The sequence below is a fragment of the Photinus pyralis genome, unplaced genomic scaffold (genome assembly GCF_008802855.1).
Source record: "Photinus pyralis isolate 1611_PpyrPB1 unplaced genomic scaffold, Ppyr1.3 Ppyr1.4_LG2, whole genome shotgun sequence".
Lineage (NCBI taxonomy): Eukaryota > Metazoa > Arthropoda > Insecta > Coleoptera > Lampyridae > Photinus > Photinus pyralis.
This window is the reverse complement of record NW_022170403.1, coordinates 47,723,428-47,741,045: the sequence shown is the minus strand read 5'-3', so window position 1 is coordinate 47,741,045 and position 17,618 is coordinate 47,723,428. Positions and strand designations below refer to the sequence as shown.

General features: G+C 37.1%; 2 protein-coding genes across 4 annotated transcripts; one reads left to right on the top strand and one right to left on the bottom strand.

Annotated features, from left to right (window-relative positions):
• The first annotated feature begins 465 nt into the window (after window positions 1-465).
• LOC116163169 (carboxypeptidase Q-like) lies at window positions 466-4,273 on the top strand. Its single transcript, XM_031477017.1, has 5 exons — window positions 466-931; window positions 2,869-3,019; window positions 3,073-3,563; window positions 3,618-3,800; window positions 3,849-4,273. The coding sequence occupies exons 1-5, from the start codon at window positions 588-590 to the stop codon at window positions 4,111-4,113; spliced, it is 1,434 nt and encodes a 477-aa protein (XP_031332877.1). The 5' UTR covers window positions 466-587; the 3' UTR covers window positions 4,114-4,273.
• LOC116163172 (cyclin-K-like) lies at window positions 2,745-11,186 on the bottom strand. Of its 3 annotated transcripts, none has more exons than XM_031477021.1 (7): window positions 10,931-11,186; window positions 10,621-10,880; window positions 10,225-10,569; window positions 8,191-8,287; window positions 7,095-7,527; window positions 5,458-5,736; window positions 2,745-4,247 (listed from the first exon to the last, which is right to left on the bottom strand). In XM_031477021.1, the coding sequence occupies exons 1-5, from the start codon at window positions 11,025-11,027 to the stop codon at window positions 7,439-7,441; spliced, it is 888 nt and encodes a 295-aa protein (XP_031332881.1). In that variant the 5' UTR covers window positions 11,028-11,186; the 3' UTR covers window positions 2,745-4,247; window positions 5,458-5,736; window positions 7,095-7,438. The 3 variants fall into 3 exon arrangements, with proteins under 3 accessions (XP_031332881.1, XP_031332883.1, XP_031332880.1); XM_031477023.1 differs by having other exon boundaries at window positions 7,095-7,546; window positions 10,931-11,183; XM_031477020.1 differs by lacking the exon at window positions 7,095-7,527.
• Between the last annotated feature and the right edge of the window lie 6,432 nt (window positions 11,187-17,618).

The following is a 17,618-nucleotide window of genomic DNA, read 5'->3' as shown; positions in this document are numbered from 1 at the left end:
AAACAAGTTTGACACAAATAAATTTGATTGAGATCTTCTTTAAACTAATATTAATTGTTTAATTACAATAACCAATTAATATTGTTTGTGCGCAAAGTACCTACTGAACAATGTGATTTGACCGTGATTTTCAATTCATGGAAATAAATGACACTGATTTATTGTATTTGTCTTTACATTCAAGGCCTGGTGTACGATTATAACGTGATTGAAGGCTATACCATTAATAAACATTGTCTCAAAGTAGGTAACGATAGTTATTTATTATCACATTTTTATGATTATTTTTCCTTTATTAATTAATTTGTGGAATATTGGTATATCCCATAGACTATATGTATATTAGATTGCATAAATAAATTGAATATTTTATCTGTGATGATAAATTCTCCTGTACGATGCAACCCACAATACAATGTCCTGTTCCTGTCACATGATTGTAACATATAGAGGTCAAGAGCAAGCAGTATAATCATGTTGTAATTGAATGGAGTATAATTTGTCAAATCTTATTACTCTTCTCACATGCACCCTCTTATTAGTTAGCGATCGACCAGTGTTGTGTGCTCATCTAATCTCACTGTGATATGATAATGCATAATATACTACCTTGGCTATTAAACCTGCTAGTATTAACATTAGTGCTTTGTAATGAAGAAGATAATACCATTGAGAAATGCAATTTGTCAAACAGTATAAAGCAGGAAATTGCTTCTTATCAAAATATTGCAAATCAGATAATTGCTGCAATTAATGGAAAATTTAAAAATTCAACCTACAATCATCTTGATGAATTTATAAGTGAATTCGGTAATCGCATTTCCGGATCAAAAAATCTTGAAAATGCTATAGATTACATGATAATCAAGTCTGAAATGTACAATTTGGAAAATGTTCATGGGGAAGACGTCGTAGTACCACACTGGGTTAGGTAAATTTTATTTTCTTTACTTATCTTAACAACTTTATCTGTACATATTCCTTTTGCAACATTGTTGTTATCCATTTTCAATTGTTGCCCACACTTAGTATTGCAGTGAAAAGTTTGGTCACTTCTTGAAATTACAAAAAAACTTGGGAAGATTTTTAGTAAAATAACATTTCTATTTATCTACGTCAATGTCTAAGTCTATACACAATAACAAACATTTCTCTGATTCGTTAATATTGGTAGAATACAGAAAATCAGAAAAACGCCACACACACATGTATCATACACATTATTCTAGGTCAGTGAAAAGAAATTAAATAAGGTAAACGTCCCAAACATCGGCCACTTAAGGCTGGACAGTACATACAGAACGGAGTATGTAAAGTTGCCTGTTGTCAATCGCCAAATTGGGCCAATTATATTAATTTGGGATGGGATGGGAGAAACATAAACTTAGACCAATTATAATCCACATTTTCTATCTGTATAAACCAAGCGGCGCGGCGGAAGCTATCTTTTCGCGCTTTTGAGGAAAACTATTAAGTTGACTTTCCAAGATAACTTATCTATAAATGAAGTTGGAACAATTTCCAAAATTGAGATAAGTCCGTAAACTTAATACCTAGGCAATAACGCCAGGAAAATCTATTTCCTTTTTTCTTTTCCAAAATATGGCACTCTAACAGCCCTCAACGTTACCCTTAAAAAAAAAAGATTATTTTAAAACATTTTAGTAAACCCCGGCGTTATTGTCTAGCTAAAGCATTCACCTTTCACAGGAAGATTCGACCCCTTCTTCATCTTCACTCAGAATTCAGATATCGTAGAACGAAATCAAGCGTTTTCGAGCAACAGAACAGGTGTACTGTATAAGCCCTAACCTTGAGAAACTACACAAAATTACCTCTCAGAGTATAGGTTATGAAAAAAAGAGTGATGGCTAATGAATTCATTTTGTGGATACATTTTTCAAAGTCCGAATAAGTTATGTATTTTCGATAAAATTGTTAAATATTTCAAAAATACTGAATGTCCCAAATATCGTCTTATTGGAAGTTATGATGTTCCTATTATCCGCCGAGGACTGTACCTAATACCGGTCATACTTCGAGATGTAAATAAAGCTTTACTAAAAGGCAACTAAACAAATAGTCTGGTGATAATCATATATCTACTAAGTACACAAAAGGTAAACATAATGGCAGAAAAGTGAGATACCATTGGTTTATAAATATTTTTGAATTTCGGGAACCAAATACTTAGTGTTCTTTTTTGCTCACCAACTTTGGTTTTTCAACACCTAAATATCAAATGCATGCGTATATCTTGGTGAAAGAAGCTGTGAAAATTTGCAAGTATCTCTGTTAAAAGGCGGCCGATAATAGTGTCTATACCAAACTGGATGTCCCAAATACAGTCCACCTTTTAAATAAATAATGTTTATTAATTAAATATCAAATTAGTTACAAATGAAAGTTCATAGTATGTATAATCCTAATAAAACTTACTCTAAAGGCTTCGTGAGACTATATACCACTTATTAACAGATAGGAATGAGTTGTTCCTACTCACTTAGTTATAGCAAATCGAAGTTCACTGCTCAACTCACAACATGCAACATTAAAATATTCTATAGCGCTCTTGAAACTAAAACTGCATTAGCAAGAATGAAACGCAATGTTTATCAGACGTTTCATAAATCCGCGAAAAATGTGCAATTCTTATTTTTGAATAAGTGTAGAAATCTTAGCGACAAATAGGACCTGGCCGATATTTGGGACGTTTACCTTATGCATCAAAAGTAATGAACACATTTTTCATTAAGGTTTTATTGCTCACCTAGAAGTTTAAAAAATAGTATTGCTCCGAATCACAAATGATACTCCAAGTTTTCAAATAAAAAACTAACTACATTAGGTACCTTTTATTTTGTAAAGGGGTGAAGAATCAGCAACATTACTGCACCCAAGGGTCAAGAATCTCCCCATGTTGGGCTTAGGGAGCAGTGTAGGTACACCACCTGAAGGTATTTTGGCTAAAGCGGTAGTTGTATCATCATTTGAAGAGCTGAAAAAGATATCGTCAAAAGTAAGAATTTAAAAGTGCATGTTGAAACAAACACCTTTACAACTTACTTCTAGGTAAAAGGAAAAATTGTTGTCTATAATCAGAAATACACGTCATATGGCGAGTCGGTAATTTACAGGAGAGATGGAGCATCAATGGCTGCAAAGTATGGTGCAGTTGCCACCTTAATTGAATCCATAACGCCATTCTCTTTGGCAACACCTCATACTGGTTGGCAAGCTTATGCTGACAATATTACCAAAATACCAACGGCATGCATTACAAGAGAGGACGCAAATATGCTTCATGGAATGTATAAACGGGGGAAGACAATCTACATTAAACTGAAGATGGAAGCACACTTTTTACCACCAGCAATATCTAGAAATGTAGTAGCTGAAATTAAGGGCACAACTCATCCTGATAAAGTTGTGGTCATTTCTGGACACATCGATAGTTGGGATGTCGGCGAGGGTGCTATGGATGACGGAGGTGGCGCATTTATCTCTTGGACTGCTTTAGCAATTTTAAAAGCGATGGGATTTAGAGCCAAACGAACAATACGGTAAGGTGCAGCCATCTGCCAACAAGCATGGTTTGAACTGTTGCACATTTTTAGCACAATTTTATGGACAGGTGAAGAGGAAGGTTATATTGGTGCGTTTGCTTATGCTAAAGAACATAGCAATGAGACAAAAAATTTAAACTTTGTAATGGAATCTGATATAGGAACTTTTACACCTCTTGGGCTAAAGTACAGCGGATTGCCCATCGTTGGATGTATAATACAAGAGATACTTAAGTAGAATGAATGCACCTGTTGTGCTTTGATAGTTTTTTAATGTTTTAGTTTGTTGCGTGAACTGAATACGACCAAAGTTTTAACTCCAGCAGATGGAGGCCCCGATTTAACTCCATGGCTTAACCAAGGAGTTCCTGGCGCTTCACTGGATAATGCAAATGAACGGTATTTCTGGTATCACCATTCGGCTGCCGACACCATGGACGTTGAAGAGCCAGAGCCGTTAGATAAAGGAACTGCTTTGTGGGCTGCAGTCGCTTATATTATTGCAGATTTATCTTTTGACATTCCTAAAAATTTAACTGTATTGTAAACAGACAAGGTCAAATATTTGCCATTATGTACCTTGATGTTGTTTAGTGATTTCTCATGAAATTTGCAAAGTATTTCCGGCTTCATAACCAAAGACACATGAGACATAACATGATTACTCCACGTAGGTATTTACTAAAAATAAATAGGTACTACAGTAATGTGTATTTAATTTTGAGAAAGCACCTATGTGATAAAACATCCAAAGCATCCTTCGCACCCCCCCCCCAATAGACACAGACAGCACGTAATTACCAATGATTCCCTGAGCGTTCTCAGTGCACATACTCCACAGCTCACTGTTAGTGTTATGTGTTTTGTTTGGTGCTGTAATGACTCTTTATTCCTAAGAAATAAGAAAGTTAACAACCCCCGTCAGGTGCTGGTTGCCACTTTAGGGAAACTCGCGCCTCTCCGAATCCTTCAAGGACACAAACATTCAGTGTGCCCACTAAGTTCACAGCATATAACTGCATATAGAAGAGTAGTATTATTAACATTACGAAAAAAAGAGTTCTATTCTTCATAAAACATTCTGCATGGTCTGAAACCTAAAATGCAACCATCAGATATCCAATTATTTTAGAACATCAAAATGCTGCATCACATAGGTAGGTACCTAAGTTGAGGTTGGGTATCAAATTTTTTATATCGAGAGAGATTTAGATATTAGACATCGTCTAGTATAAAAACAGTCACGTCAATCACGCAGGTAGTCGCCCGCTGCAAAACTTATGTCTTTTTCTTGGGCTAGATAGAGATGAAAGTATAATAGCATAATTTGAGTACAACTCGCAAGCGACCAATTTTTCAGTGGGCGGCTACCTGCGTGATTGACGTGACTCATTTTATATTAGACGACGTCTAGTTTACAGTCTTAAATAAATATTTTCTTGATAACAACTTTCGTTAATATAATAATGCTCAACGACACACTAATGTGGATACTCTTAGATTATGTATGTGTCCAATATTAGAATATCCGTTGTGGGTAAGCCCAGATGTGATCTACCGATTAGACTTAAATTACCAACCTAAACACAATACCTACACATCCTAAATGCATATACTGCTGTGAACATTTAAATTTGGGCCACATACAAAAAAATCAATGCATTGTCCCAGGTTGGGCGAGTACATAAAAATGGTGTGTGCAATGATCCCAGATCAAAAGGAACCATACACAAAACATTTTGTAAACCTAACTAGCTCTTCAATCATAATTTTATTTTACAAACACACAAGATAATAAAAAGAAAAACCACACCACTGTCCTGTCTAAATGGACATGAGTGTTCAGAACAAATTTGCAATTAATTACCAAATATAACTTCAAATTACTTACAGTTTTCTTTTTCGAGACAAAAATATCCGAATAAGATTCGTACATCCAAAATCACTAATTAAACTAACTGAAAACACGAACACTCGATGAACCGTCACACGTACAAATTTGGTCCTACTGCTTCCTTTTTACTAATTGACAAGCATATGACACACTTTTCTCAATCACATAAACGTATTCGGCCTCGAAACTGGCAAACTGACTCCGCCGTCTCTTCTAACAAACGCTTTCGAAACTGGATGAAAGGCTTCAATAACTGAACTGTAATTTGATCTCGACCTTGAACAAAAAAAAAAGTAAACGGCTTATTTCTTATGACAATATTTCCATGGCTGATTGTGATTGGCACCAAATTCGTTCGTTTATTGTCTCGCCTAGTCACCATCGACACGGCCATGGAATTATTGCCAGAAAATACTAGGTTGATTCCCGAATGAAATACTAATGGCCGTTTGCACCGACAAATTTAAGCGGCGCTTAGCTTAAGCGTAGCTTAAAATCTATGGCAACGATTATTGAGACAATGGTTGCCATGGGTTTTAAACTACGCTTAAGCTTAGCGCCGCTTAAATTTGTCGGTGCAATCGGCCATAAGTATTTAGAATCACTGGTTTTGTAATTTTTTTTTCTATCGAGTCAATCGCGTAAAAATCCAATATGGCGTCCACTTAAAATAAGAAAGTTGATGTCAATATTTCAAAAACCGCCATTTTGAAAAAAATTTTTCTACACCCATTCAATTTCTCCTATCGAGTCTTGCAACTTTTATTTGAAACATTTTTCAGTAGCTCTCTTTGTTAGTAAAATACTTGAACTTTTTAAAAATTTTCACTTTTTTTCCAATTATCTATGAAACGATTTTTTTTCGAAATATGTATATGCATCTGAATATCCATTAGCATCAACATCTACACAACTTTGCCAATTTCACCGAATCTGTAAGTATAATAATAAGTTAATAACAAAGATATAGCCATGTCTTTGAGGGTTATTTTAGTAAATGAGCAATCAATTAATCAAAGGATACTCAATCCTTGCTGGTAAGGCTTATGCTACTCAATTTAAGACACCCTGTATACCTACCTGGCTAAAAACAATTTTGCTAAATTTTATTTCATGAAATCGGGCAATTTGTTATAAAATAGTAACAGCCGCGTAATTATTCACAAAAACACGTTTTCTTGAGTTCATCATTATTGACATTGGCTCTGTTAGAACCAAGCCCCAGAAATATTTTTACGTGTCTTTGAATTAATATCAGCAACCACCATATTTTATTCCAAGTTTTGTCAAAATCCATACACACGCACCTTCAGATGCTTCAAATTCCTCGAGAGGTTTCATAAGACACCTGATACCGATTGTACCGTTGGTTGATATCATCATCAAACATTTATTTTTTCACAAGTATACGTAAGCCAAATTTGGTGTACCCAAGAATCCTGATGGCCTCTAGGTAAATATAAAATTTTAGGTAATCCTTCTCAATTTCAAATGACGCAACACAAACACAAATGTTATCAGAGGACCCCATTGAGCTTGTTAGCAATAGTGTTATTCACTTCATGTAGTACCTACTTAAATGGTGTTCAAACATGGCATGAAGTTGTCTGCAGGTAACCTAAACCAAACCTTACCTTATTGACAGACTGGAACTGTCTTTGATGGGCTTCTAGTGTAGAGAATCTTTGTCCAAGGTCAACCTTTGGATGCGGACACATGCAGCATATGGTTTAGGAACTGTAGAATGAGATAGGTAGGCAAAATCCTACATCATTTGGGATAATTCCTTGTTCTTCCCATGGGTTTGTCCATAGTTTTGAAGTTTACATCCCTGTTTCCTGATTTCAAGCAATCGAAACAAATAATCCCATTTTATGCCAAGTTTCGTTGAAATTTAAGTAGGAGGGCAGCTATACATAATTTCCTCTGCTCCTCTGCTATGCCGTTGGTTTCAAATTCTGTATTGTCCCATATATATTCAGAAACATGTTATATTCCAGTTAGAGTTCATTCTAGCTTGGTCTCGATTGTGATGAATCGACAATTCAATTGCCTTCTGTGGCTGTCCTAATGTATGGTTAGGTCACTGCGTTTGTAATCAAATGTTACATTAATCTAATTTGCGAGTTTTATTACTATAAACACAAGCACTTCACCAATTCAACAAAAGGAAAATACTAAATACTATTTATAATAATTGGAATTTTTTCGCATTTTCCCTCTATGCTTGGCAACAAAAATTATAAAATCAAACCCCACATTTATCCTTTTCTCAAAATATTCTTTTACATATGTACAAAACTACTCCAAAACAAAAAATTAATTCCAACTTTATTAAAATAACTACTTACGAATCAATTTACTTGTATCTAAGTAATAAGCGTAATTCAATGTACTATCCTGTTCCCCTTTGAAATAACAAAACATACCAAAGGAACAATAAACAAGTAAAGCCATATAATAACAATAGGGAAATGGGCAGTGAACATAAAAATAGTCTCATAGGAAAACAAAATAGTACACTTACATAAACAAAAAGTAGTAGTTAAGTACTTAATCCTAAATATGTTAATACATTATCACATATACTCTGTTCATTAGGCACTAGTTGTCTTAGCGTAACATGATTTAGAAAAATATTTATTTGCTATTGATGGATATGGCATTAATCTGATGATGCGAAACTTAGCCTTAATGTGTATGGATAGCAATAACTTGTCGTGTCATTACCTGTTGTGTCGAGTTTCTCTAAATGAGATCCGTTTGAAAATGGCACGTTGGAAAGATGTAAACGTTCGGAAATCGGCAAGGAATATAGATCTAAAACCTAATCGAAAATTTAACTTATGTACACAAACCTAATACAAATGTTAAATTAAGTTGTCTTTTTATTGATTCATCTGCTTTCTAGGAACTACACTCATGATGAATGTGCAATTCATCACTGTGATACTATGTTTATTTTACCAGCACGGACATAAATAGTACAGTAAAAACCGAGTTAAATCTTGGTTTTGAAATAATATCTACCCCAGTCCTCAGTATTAGTTCTATTACTCACACATTATTTATACAATATCTTAAATTGTTTTAAATTATATACAGGGTGTAAGAGGACACACGCATTTGTCAAGTTAGTAATATATTTCAGTACTAGACATTTATTAATAAGATGCTGAAAAAATGCAAAATCCGTAATAAAATAGTCAACGAAGGGAAAGGAGGTTGAGGTGAATTTTTCATCTGTGGCAGAGATGGACATTACTTTAGACCAATTCCGAGCATTCCGCCGGCTACTCCGAATTACGTTTTCCTCATTCGTAAGGTAAATACCAGAGTAGTATAGAACAACTTAAGACTTTCTGCAGAGGCACCTCTAAAAAGCATTATGCGGGTCACTCTGTAATTGGGAGCAAGCCTGTTGACGGCCCGGAACAAGAGAGGGATAATAAATAATAAATAAAAACAAAATAAACGACACTTTAGACACGAGTTTATGTTCAACACGAGCGAATTTTGGTTTGCCGAAAGGAATGAATACTTGCATAAACTCGATTTTAAGGGTTTGTTCATGGTTTAATATGTGGGAAAACCCTATAGTAAACTTTTCACCTTGATTAATTTTAATTTTAGCGGCACAAAAAGGAACGTAAATATTATCTGACTAGTTAAGGCTAAGCTATGCTAACAGTTTTCTTTGCCGCAATTTCACTTTACACTGAATATTAGAGTATATATTTTTTTAACTTGTGGCAATGCATAGTCTTTATCTAACTGAATTACGATTGCGAGCTTCTAACCTTCTACGAAGTAATGTGAAAATATTTCTTGACGTAATTTTGTATCACGTTAATTCTTACTAAGTTGGCACTTTTATGGCATATTAAATTTGCGGCGTAACTTCATGCACATTTCGCAAAGGGTAGCGAAAACGTAACATGAACTTTTTCTATTCTACTCCAAAATGGGAACCGGGGCAAAATAAACACTTTCCAGAACTACTGGATATTATGGACACTAAACGTCGCTTAGAACTGGATTAACTTCTTCTCTTGAAGCTCGGTTTTCCCGAACACCAAATTTCATTACTTAGGCTCTAAAAGTAAAGTAAAAGAGAACACCTTGGTGGAACTTAGACCTTGCAAGATCGCAGGCTCTTTAATAGGGCCATGCGAACTAAACTACCTGCGGACTGGGAAGATCTTAATATAGCTCAGCGCAGGTATAAGGACTATATTTGAAGGTCTAAACGAGGATCAGAGAGGATCTTCCTGAAGTTCAAAAACTTCATAAGATCCTTTTGAAAGATCCAGGGCAAAAAGTGGGGACAATGAGGCTTCCATGCGGCAGATATACGTATACCGCGGGTGAGGCTCCCCAAAATTTTGGGGACAAGAACACTGAGTTTTATTAGATTAAAAATGGTTTCTATATTTTTGAAGTTATTTTCAGTGAGGACTAACGGAATGACAGTTTCATCTCTTTTGATAAAGGTCAATATTGGAATGGTACCATATGGTACTCTGTTAATCCTTATTTTATTCTTTGTTTAATAGTCCCTTGTCATCTACATATCTGTCATATTCAACCATGTTTAGGCCGTATAAATAACAGGAATATAATGGCGACAAAATCCAGTTTATAACTAAAAAGCAAGGTAGCAAGTGAGTCTGTCTTTTACAAATCCAAGAATAAAGCCAACAATAAACAATAAAAAAACAACTCACCAGAAACCAAATTTGTTAATAATTTTTTAGTACTTACCTGATGAGCAATATCGTCTAATAATTCAACCATTATATCCTCTACAAACAAATCCCACCAATTTTCATGTTGAGCAGATCGACCATTCCAATCCGCAACATCCAATTCTCTAAGCTGCGCTGATAAATGCAGAAGTGCAACTGCCACAATTTCTGGTTCCCACTGCAATGCGATAGTGGTATAAAGGCTGTCGTCAGTAAAATCTTGGGCTGCCTTGACCACCGCATCTATTTCCTCTTGAGGCGCAATGAAGCATTGAGAAAATTGTGGTAAGAAATCGTACGGGTGGTCAACATCAAAATCAAACTGCAGCGTTTCTAACAAAATACTTTCTAATGTAATTACCTAGAAAAATAATGTTTAAGTATTGAGGAAATGCTAAGTACATATACCAACCTTTTGCTCAGGATCACTTCCGAATTTCATATATTGAGTAGTATTTAACATGCCATGATAGATGTTAATTACATCTTTTAATCTTCTTGGGGTTTCGTCTATTTTACTAGCAAGAAAAAGGCACGTACAGCTAATTGTATATTGAGAGAAATTCACGAAAGAATGAAACATGTAGAATCTGTGAAAATATATGGCGCTTGTTGCAATGGTATTTGAACCTAATTTTAACTTCTTCCCTCCATCCATAATCAGACAAATTCCTAAAGATTACAATTTGCACATACAGCATTATCGTTAAGCATTAATTTACCTTCTCTCCTGTATTCAAGTTCCGTTTCATAGGTAATGTCGTTGCTAGCAGACGGAGTGTTTCTTAACTCCGTTTTGTCGTAATACCAATTCAGCATTAGAATTAATTTTAGCACTTACTTCTTAAGAAACGTTTCAAACTTTGAAGGTTATGTTATGTATTTACAAGCGCCTTTCGCAACACAACACGTGCGTGCATGGGCGTTACGTTGCGATTGAACGCAGGCGCAGAACTTCAGACAGGCATATAGACACTTCCAAAGAGTATACCCTACTTCCAAGCTTCCAACGACGCTTATGAGAGGGTGGCACCATCTATCCCTGAAGTTATAATGTATGTATGATCACATGATTTAGAGCAAGTTCTTACTCTGAGGAATTTAAATCAAAAGTGCCGATTCCATAGACTTGCAGACGACAAGTGGCAGTTCGTTTATCGTCTATCGTTTAAATAATGTCGCACAATCAAAGGGAAGCGCTACATTGACTGAAAAAATCGACCTCGCCAACTATGCAGTGTTCGGGGTTATAGCTGATTTCTACTAAATACTCCTTTTATTTCATACTGTCCGGTAGATGTTCGATTACACTATCATTTTGAGTCCGGTAGGTGAGTTATTACAGCATCAGAGCCGGTAAGTGTCGCTAAGCAACACTTACCGGACTGTTACTTGTTTACATCAAATTTGACATCTTCACACAATTAATTAAAAACCCCAACATAAATTTGGCTGTAATTCTTTATTTCAAACATTAACATTGATTGTAATGAAACAATTTGTATTGCCCTCAACACTAACGCCTGGGTTATTACTGGATGTCGAGTTAGTAATGTTCGATCCCTTCTGCTGTAGAACTTGAATGAAATTTTCGCCGCCTTGTATCAGTTGTATCATACGGCCAATCTTAACTTTTCCTTCTACCGAGCCTTCGATGTATATTTTTCTGCCGTCGATGAGCTTTTCCATGCCCCATGACGCTTTAACACCGAAACCCAGGCAAAAAAATCTCAATTCAAAAACTTACTGCATCCAAACAGTATGCCAACATGACGTTTTCCTCTACTTGTTTCGCCCCATGTTCGTTTCTCAATTGGCAAACCACTTAGTACTCTTTTTCATACCTTGCGGCCGACTTCTTAGGAACCAACTTTTCGGTTGCTTCATGAGATTTCGACAGGATTGTATCGGGAACAGTGGAACATCCCACAACGTTTATAGCGTCCATTTTTTCAGTGAAAAAAATTCAATGTCAACAAAGTACAAACTATAGCAACGGCCGTTGCCACAGAAACAAGGTAATGCGATTTTTACAATATAATGAAATTTTGTAATCTTTGAAATGAAATAATGATACAAAACAGACTTACAGTATGAAATAAAATACGTTACGATATACGTCCGGTAGTACTTGTAACAGTACTCGTTTAAGACATTCTTGACTCGGCTCCTGACGTCGCCTCGTCCATAATGTCTAACTCGTACTGTTACAAGTAACCTACCGGACTTATAACGTAAATAACTATTAAAGTATACCTTAATTTCTCGCAACTATAACTTTCCGTTGTGACTCCAATGCCAAAAGTCACGGAGATAGGGTAGGGGAAGGAAGGGGGGTAGTGCGCAAACGCAAAAGGAATAGGTAGGCGGGTTCGACATTTTTAGCGCATTTTTTAAGAATTAAAAAAATGTGCCATTTGTGTTTTGTCCGTCCGCCCGTCCGTTCGTCCGGACACGGTCAGGAGAGAACCCACTTCTGCCGTTTCGAGCTACTTCTAGGGGAATGGTCCTAGAGTCCTGGAATTTTTTGCAATAGGTAAGCCTATACCTTGAAGGTGTGCCAGACGGCTATCAAATTTCGCTGTCTAAAAGGGCCCCCCCTCTCCCCACGAATTATTTCCTGAGATGCTGTTTTTGAAAGTAAAACGTGCATAACTTTTACATACGACAACCAATTGGTCTCAGATGAGGAGAGCAATGATGAGGAATTAATTTCTACCAACCAACCATAGCCCTCTTCCTCGACCTTATACCTTAAGAACGGATTGTCAGAAGAGGGTACTCACAAAGGGTGACTGAGACGTCTGCAAAAAATATATTCATTGGTGATGTCAAATCAAAAGCTATTTCGGTTAACAAAAATGCGGTTTATCTGCACAAGAGTTGTGCACAATTTATACTTGTTTTATTTTTACTAAAATCGAGAGATTTTGTTATTAAAAAACGATCAAAAAAAATTTGAGAGCAAAATATTGATATTTACGTCCGCTGTAAGCATTCCAAATCAAGGGTCAGCGCGAAGAGAAAAAACGTACCTGTGCGCGAGACTAGACCGCGTGACGTCAGTAGCCAACACCTTTGCAGCCGCGTTGTTAAAATATTTGGCGTGTGCACAATGCTGCCAGGATATAAAAAAAGTTGATTGACGAAATTTAACCAAAGTTAATGTGGAAATGGTGTTTTCGTCAATGCAAATTTAAATGATTCCCAGAACAGTCCAGTAGTGGAATTATACAACTCCTACATCATTTCCACACTCGCATTTGGTAACTAAATTTCGCGAATCAGCTTTTTGATAACCTTGCAGCATTGTGCGCAAATAAATACAAAAAATAAATCGGTCCCAGTTTACGTGAATTGGTAGGTACACTCGGCAAATGTGTTGGCTACTGACGTCACGTGGTCTAGTCTCGCGCGCAGGTACGTTTTTTCTCTTCGCGATGACCCTTTATTTTAAAATGCTTACAGCGGACGTAAATATGAATATTTTGGCCTCAGTTTTTTTTATCGCTTTTTAGGTAATAACAAAATCTCTCAATTTTAGTTAGAATAAAATAAATACAAAAAATGTCGAAGCACCCTATTGTCTGGGTGGGTCCGTGCTATATGTGTCACGATCTTCAAGAGGTGGATCAAACTGCAGGTAGCCTGACAGAGTTGGTCCGTCATACGCGCCAAGTAGGTATGACTTAAACGGAGTATCCTTACTATACTCGAGCTGTCGCAACAGCTTGGTGGTGTGAAAGATTGGACAGACTGAACAAGGTAAGTAGTTTAAAGGGCTCCACCGGAGACAGAGGGGTACTTGCATGAGTTTTATAAGTCAGGCTGCAAACGATATAAATTGGGATAGTGATCATAGCAAAGTTGAGATCATGGCAGCGTCTAGCATGTCGGTTAATCCTTGGAGAGTAATAGCGCCTATTCCTTCAAAATCAAGCTCCCTTCGATCCTTGTTCCAATGTCCGCGACAGTAACAGGATACTGAAGACACACTATGTTTTCGAACAAACGATAAACGGGATTTTATCCTCTTTCCTGGCGCCGATCCGACAGAAGACGAACCCGTCCAGGCCGAAACACGTTCCCGACAACTCAACTTGGAATCCACAGACAAGAGTGGGTGGGAACTAGGCATGACATCCTTGCGCAAGCGCCAAGAATCCCTCAAAAAGGTTCATCTATTTTACAAATACATGCGCTTAAAATGGAATCTCCCAAAGAAGTCACGGCTCTTCCCACACTTACATATTGTGGTTTGACAGACTCAGATATTCTCACGTGGTCAGGAAACTGACGTCGCTCCAGTCCCTATTTTTTAAGACCTACCTTGGGGCTTACAGAATTGTACCCAAGGATTTCTTATGAGTTATTACTAAAGCATCCACCTTTTCATCTCCTTCTGCAGTGCAGCAGTATCCTACTCAGGACCGGCACCTGCACCCTGTATAACGACATACTCTGTAATTGTCCGCTGAGTATGTATTCCTTTTAACTTGTAGCAATTCCCAAACGTGATCCATACCATTGAATAAAACATTATTGAATGTCCATACCAAGATATCTACTTGACCAAGACAACGGAAGCGCTTCCTTCCTTTCTTTCTACCTCCGTCTCTTAACGTGTTTCTTTTCAAGCGGGGGAGGTCGTTCTGTAGTTCTATTAATTATTTCAGGAGCACCGTAAGCTGGTTTGGGCTGGTGCCGGTAAAGATTTATCGATTGCTTTTGGTCGGATTGGTGGTGCTCAGAAATCTTCATCCATAGCAGCAGCGGTGTTTACGGGGTTATACATATGCCCTGTCGGAGGGTATCCTGCTCCTAAAAGAGGATCTGCTGCACCCCTTCAGTGGTGAATTTTTGGCACCTCTTGACTCGTCACTTATAGTCGACGCAGGTCGATCACCTAGGCTCGCATAAAATCGCAGGTGTATCCAATAACTCTTTGTAGGAATAAGCGACCAATTTTTTAAATTACGTGTGCTGTGCGTGTTGTCCCTGATGATTACAAATGAGCTCTATGATTTTCATGCTTACCTACAGGTCTACAGGAGTCAGGACTAAGGAAAAGAGTTCACGATGTAACAGGTCGTTCTCAACTAAATAATTTATGCAATTCCGACGTAAATAGGAATAAGTAGACTAACAAAATAGCGTACTCAATACATGTATGTGGTCCTATTTTGTAACACATCGGCGGCAGAGTGTATCGCCTGAAAGAGGAGGCGAATGTTCGAAACACTTGCATGGATGAGTCATGCTTCGTGGATGATTATCTTCAAATGTTCTGCTGATAATTATCAATATAAATTTATCCGTTATCTTACGTAGGCTAACTGCCTGTCTTTAGTATGTGAGTGTTAAGAGTCATCTGTACCCACTGCACCCAATGTAAATTTCCATAAGAGCGCCCGCCATAAAAACTGAAGTTGTTTATGTATTAAGGGCATAATAGTGATGTTTATATTCTCGAGGGCGACGAGTTAAAAAGCTCGAGGGCTACAGGGTGCACTGAAATATAATTAAAACTAAATTTACGGTCCTTTAGGATGAACCTCGGAATAAACGGAACATTGTTAAAAAATGAAAAAATTATCATAGTCTTCGTGTGAGATCAAAGGGATTTTAGCGCATTTTTGTGTGGTAGATCAGTAGGTACTTTCATTAGCCAGTTTGGACTTCACAATCAATAAGATTTTATCGAAGGCTATCGCATTTCTCGTGCCGGTACCCGCTTCCGACGTCCCGTGCACCCACAATTCGCGTTTGAAGTTTTGGCTCCACCATCAGTAAGATCTTAGTCGGGTGCTAGGTGCTACATTATACCATGGGTGCTACCATATTCCCTTTGTCGGTACTCACCTCCGACATCCCGTTCACCCGGAATTAGCGTTTGAAGTTTTGACTTCACCGTTAGTAAGATCTTGTCGAGGACACAGTAACATAAATGCGCCATTTTGGTGGATTTCGCTAAAAACCCTTCACAAAATAGCACTCAGTTTGTGGAGCACTTCTCATAACACGAGAAAAAGAGACCGTGATTCGAGCTTTAAACTGCGTGACATAATAGGCAGCGGAAGATAACTTGGGCGTCCGAAGTCGCCTACTCCTCAAAGGCAGGCGTCTTGCAAAAGGTGGTTAATTATGCCCCTAGAAAAAAAATTCCGTTACGCAGGAGTTGTGCGCGTTTGCAAAATCTCTCCGACGACGCCAGTTTGAAAACAAAATCAGACCAAAACTGTAGAAGAAGATAGGAAAAAACTGAAAAAAACACGAAAATCACCACCTTAGTAAACCACGCTCGGGAATGGCGGGCAGATGTCGGTGATTCTACATTTTGTACCTCACCTGGCCAGGTACACGTTCACGTACACTCATCGTGTTTCTACAAGCGATCTTCTACGCCCTACGGGCCTTTGTTTTATGCCTGCCATCCAGCCAGCCAGCCGGCCAAAGTAGGATGAAAACTACACTTTTACAAATAAAAAGGTTTTCGTCCTTAGGCGAGTAACTTCAGCTCATTTGCCATGCACTGATCAATAATACTTCCCAAAAGACCATAGCTACTATGTGAGCTGTTTTTCTTGACTAGAGGCATCTATGGTGAAAATTTCAAAGAAATATCTTCATAAATAAGAAAGTTGGTACTGCACAAAATGCGCATGCGCACATCTAATGTTCACAATATGAGGTATAATTGCGTCTAACAGAAACATCAGTGATTAAAATTTCAAAAAGATATCTCGATAAATAAGACAGACGATATTCCTGCGCATGCGCACATTAATCGTCAAAAATTTTCTTGGCGCAGGTGCCAAACCTGTATCAGCTACCGAATTCAAAAAGAAGGAACGAAATAAATATCTTGAAAACTGTATGAGTAGTTAAGGCCTTAGACGGACGGACGGACAGACGGACGGACGGACAGACGGACGGACGGGCAGACGGACGGGCAGAGAAAGTGGTTGCGGCTACGTTGGAAAATGCGCTAAAAACATGGTGTATGTCTATTATACACCATGGCTAAAAACAACAAGACGCAATAATTATTCTCACACAATTATAAATAATGCCAAATAACAAAAATTGTTTTGTGCATGCGCAGTCGTTTTTTATTTGTTAAGATATTTAAATGAAATGTTGTATGTAGGCACTTGGAATAAAAGTAAAAATAATTCCGAATCAAAAAATTTCTTTTGGGCATGCGCAGTCGGTTTTTCCCTGGTTTTTCCTTATTAGTTATTTGTTAAGATATTTAAATGAAATTTTTATGTAGGCACCTCAAATAAAAGTAAAACTAATGTTAATTAAAAAAAATTTGTTTTGCGCATGCGTAGTTGGTTTTGTTTATTTGTTAAGATATTTAAATGAAATTTCACATTTACGCACCTTGAATAAAAGTAAAACTAA

What these genes read in the sequence shown, in the direction of transcription:
- LOC116163169 (XM_031477017.1), top strand. Translation starts at nt 588, where the DNA reads ATGATAATGCATAATATACTACCTTGGCTATTAAACCTGCTAGTATTA. An exon ending in GTAGTACCACACTGGGTTAG is followed by an intron (nt 932 to 2,868) that starts GTAAATTTTATT and finishes TATTTTGTAAAG; the next exon opens with GGGTGAAGAATCAGCAACAT. An exon ending in TGAAAAAGATATCGTCAAAA is followed by an intron (nt 3,020 to 3,072) that starts GTAAGAATTTAA and finishes ACTTACTTCTAG; the next exon opens with GTAAAAGGAAAAATTGTTGT.
- LOC116163172 (XM_031477020.1), bottom strand. Translation starts at nt 11,027, where the DNA reads ATGCTGAATTGGTATTACGACAAAACGGAGTTAAGAAACACTCCGTCT. An exon ending in TAGACGATATTGCTCATCAG is followed by an intron (nt 8,288 to 10,224) that starts GTAAGTACTAAA and finishes ATTTTCGATTAG; the next exon opens with GTTTTAGATCTATATTCCTT. An exon ending in AGAGAAACTCGACACAACAG is followed by an intron (nt 5,737 to 8,190) that starts GTAATGACACGA and finishes TTTTTGTTCAAG; the next exon opens with GTCGAGATCAAATTACAGTT.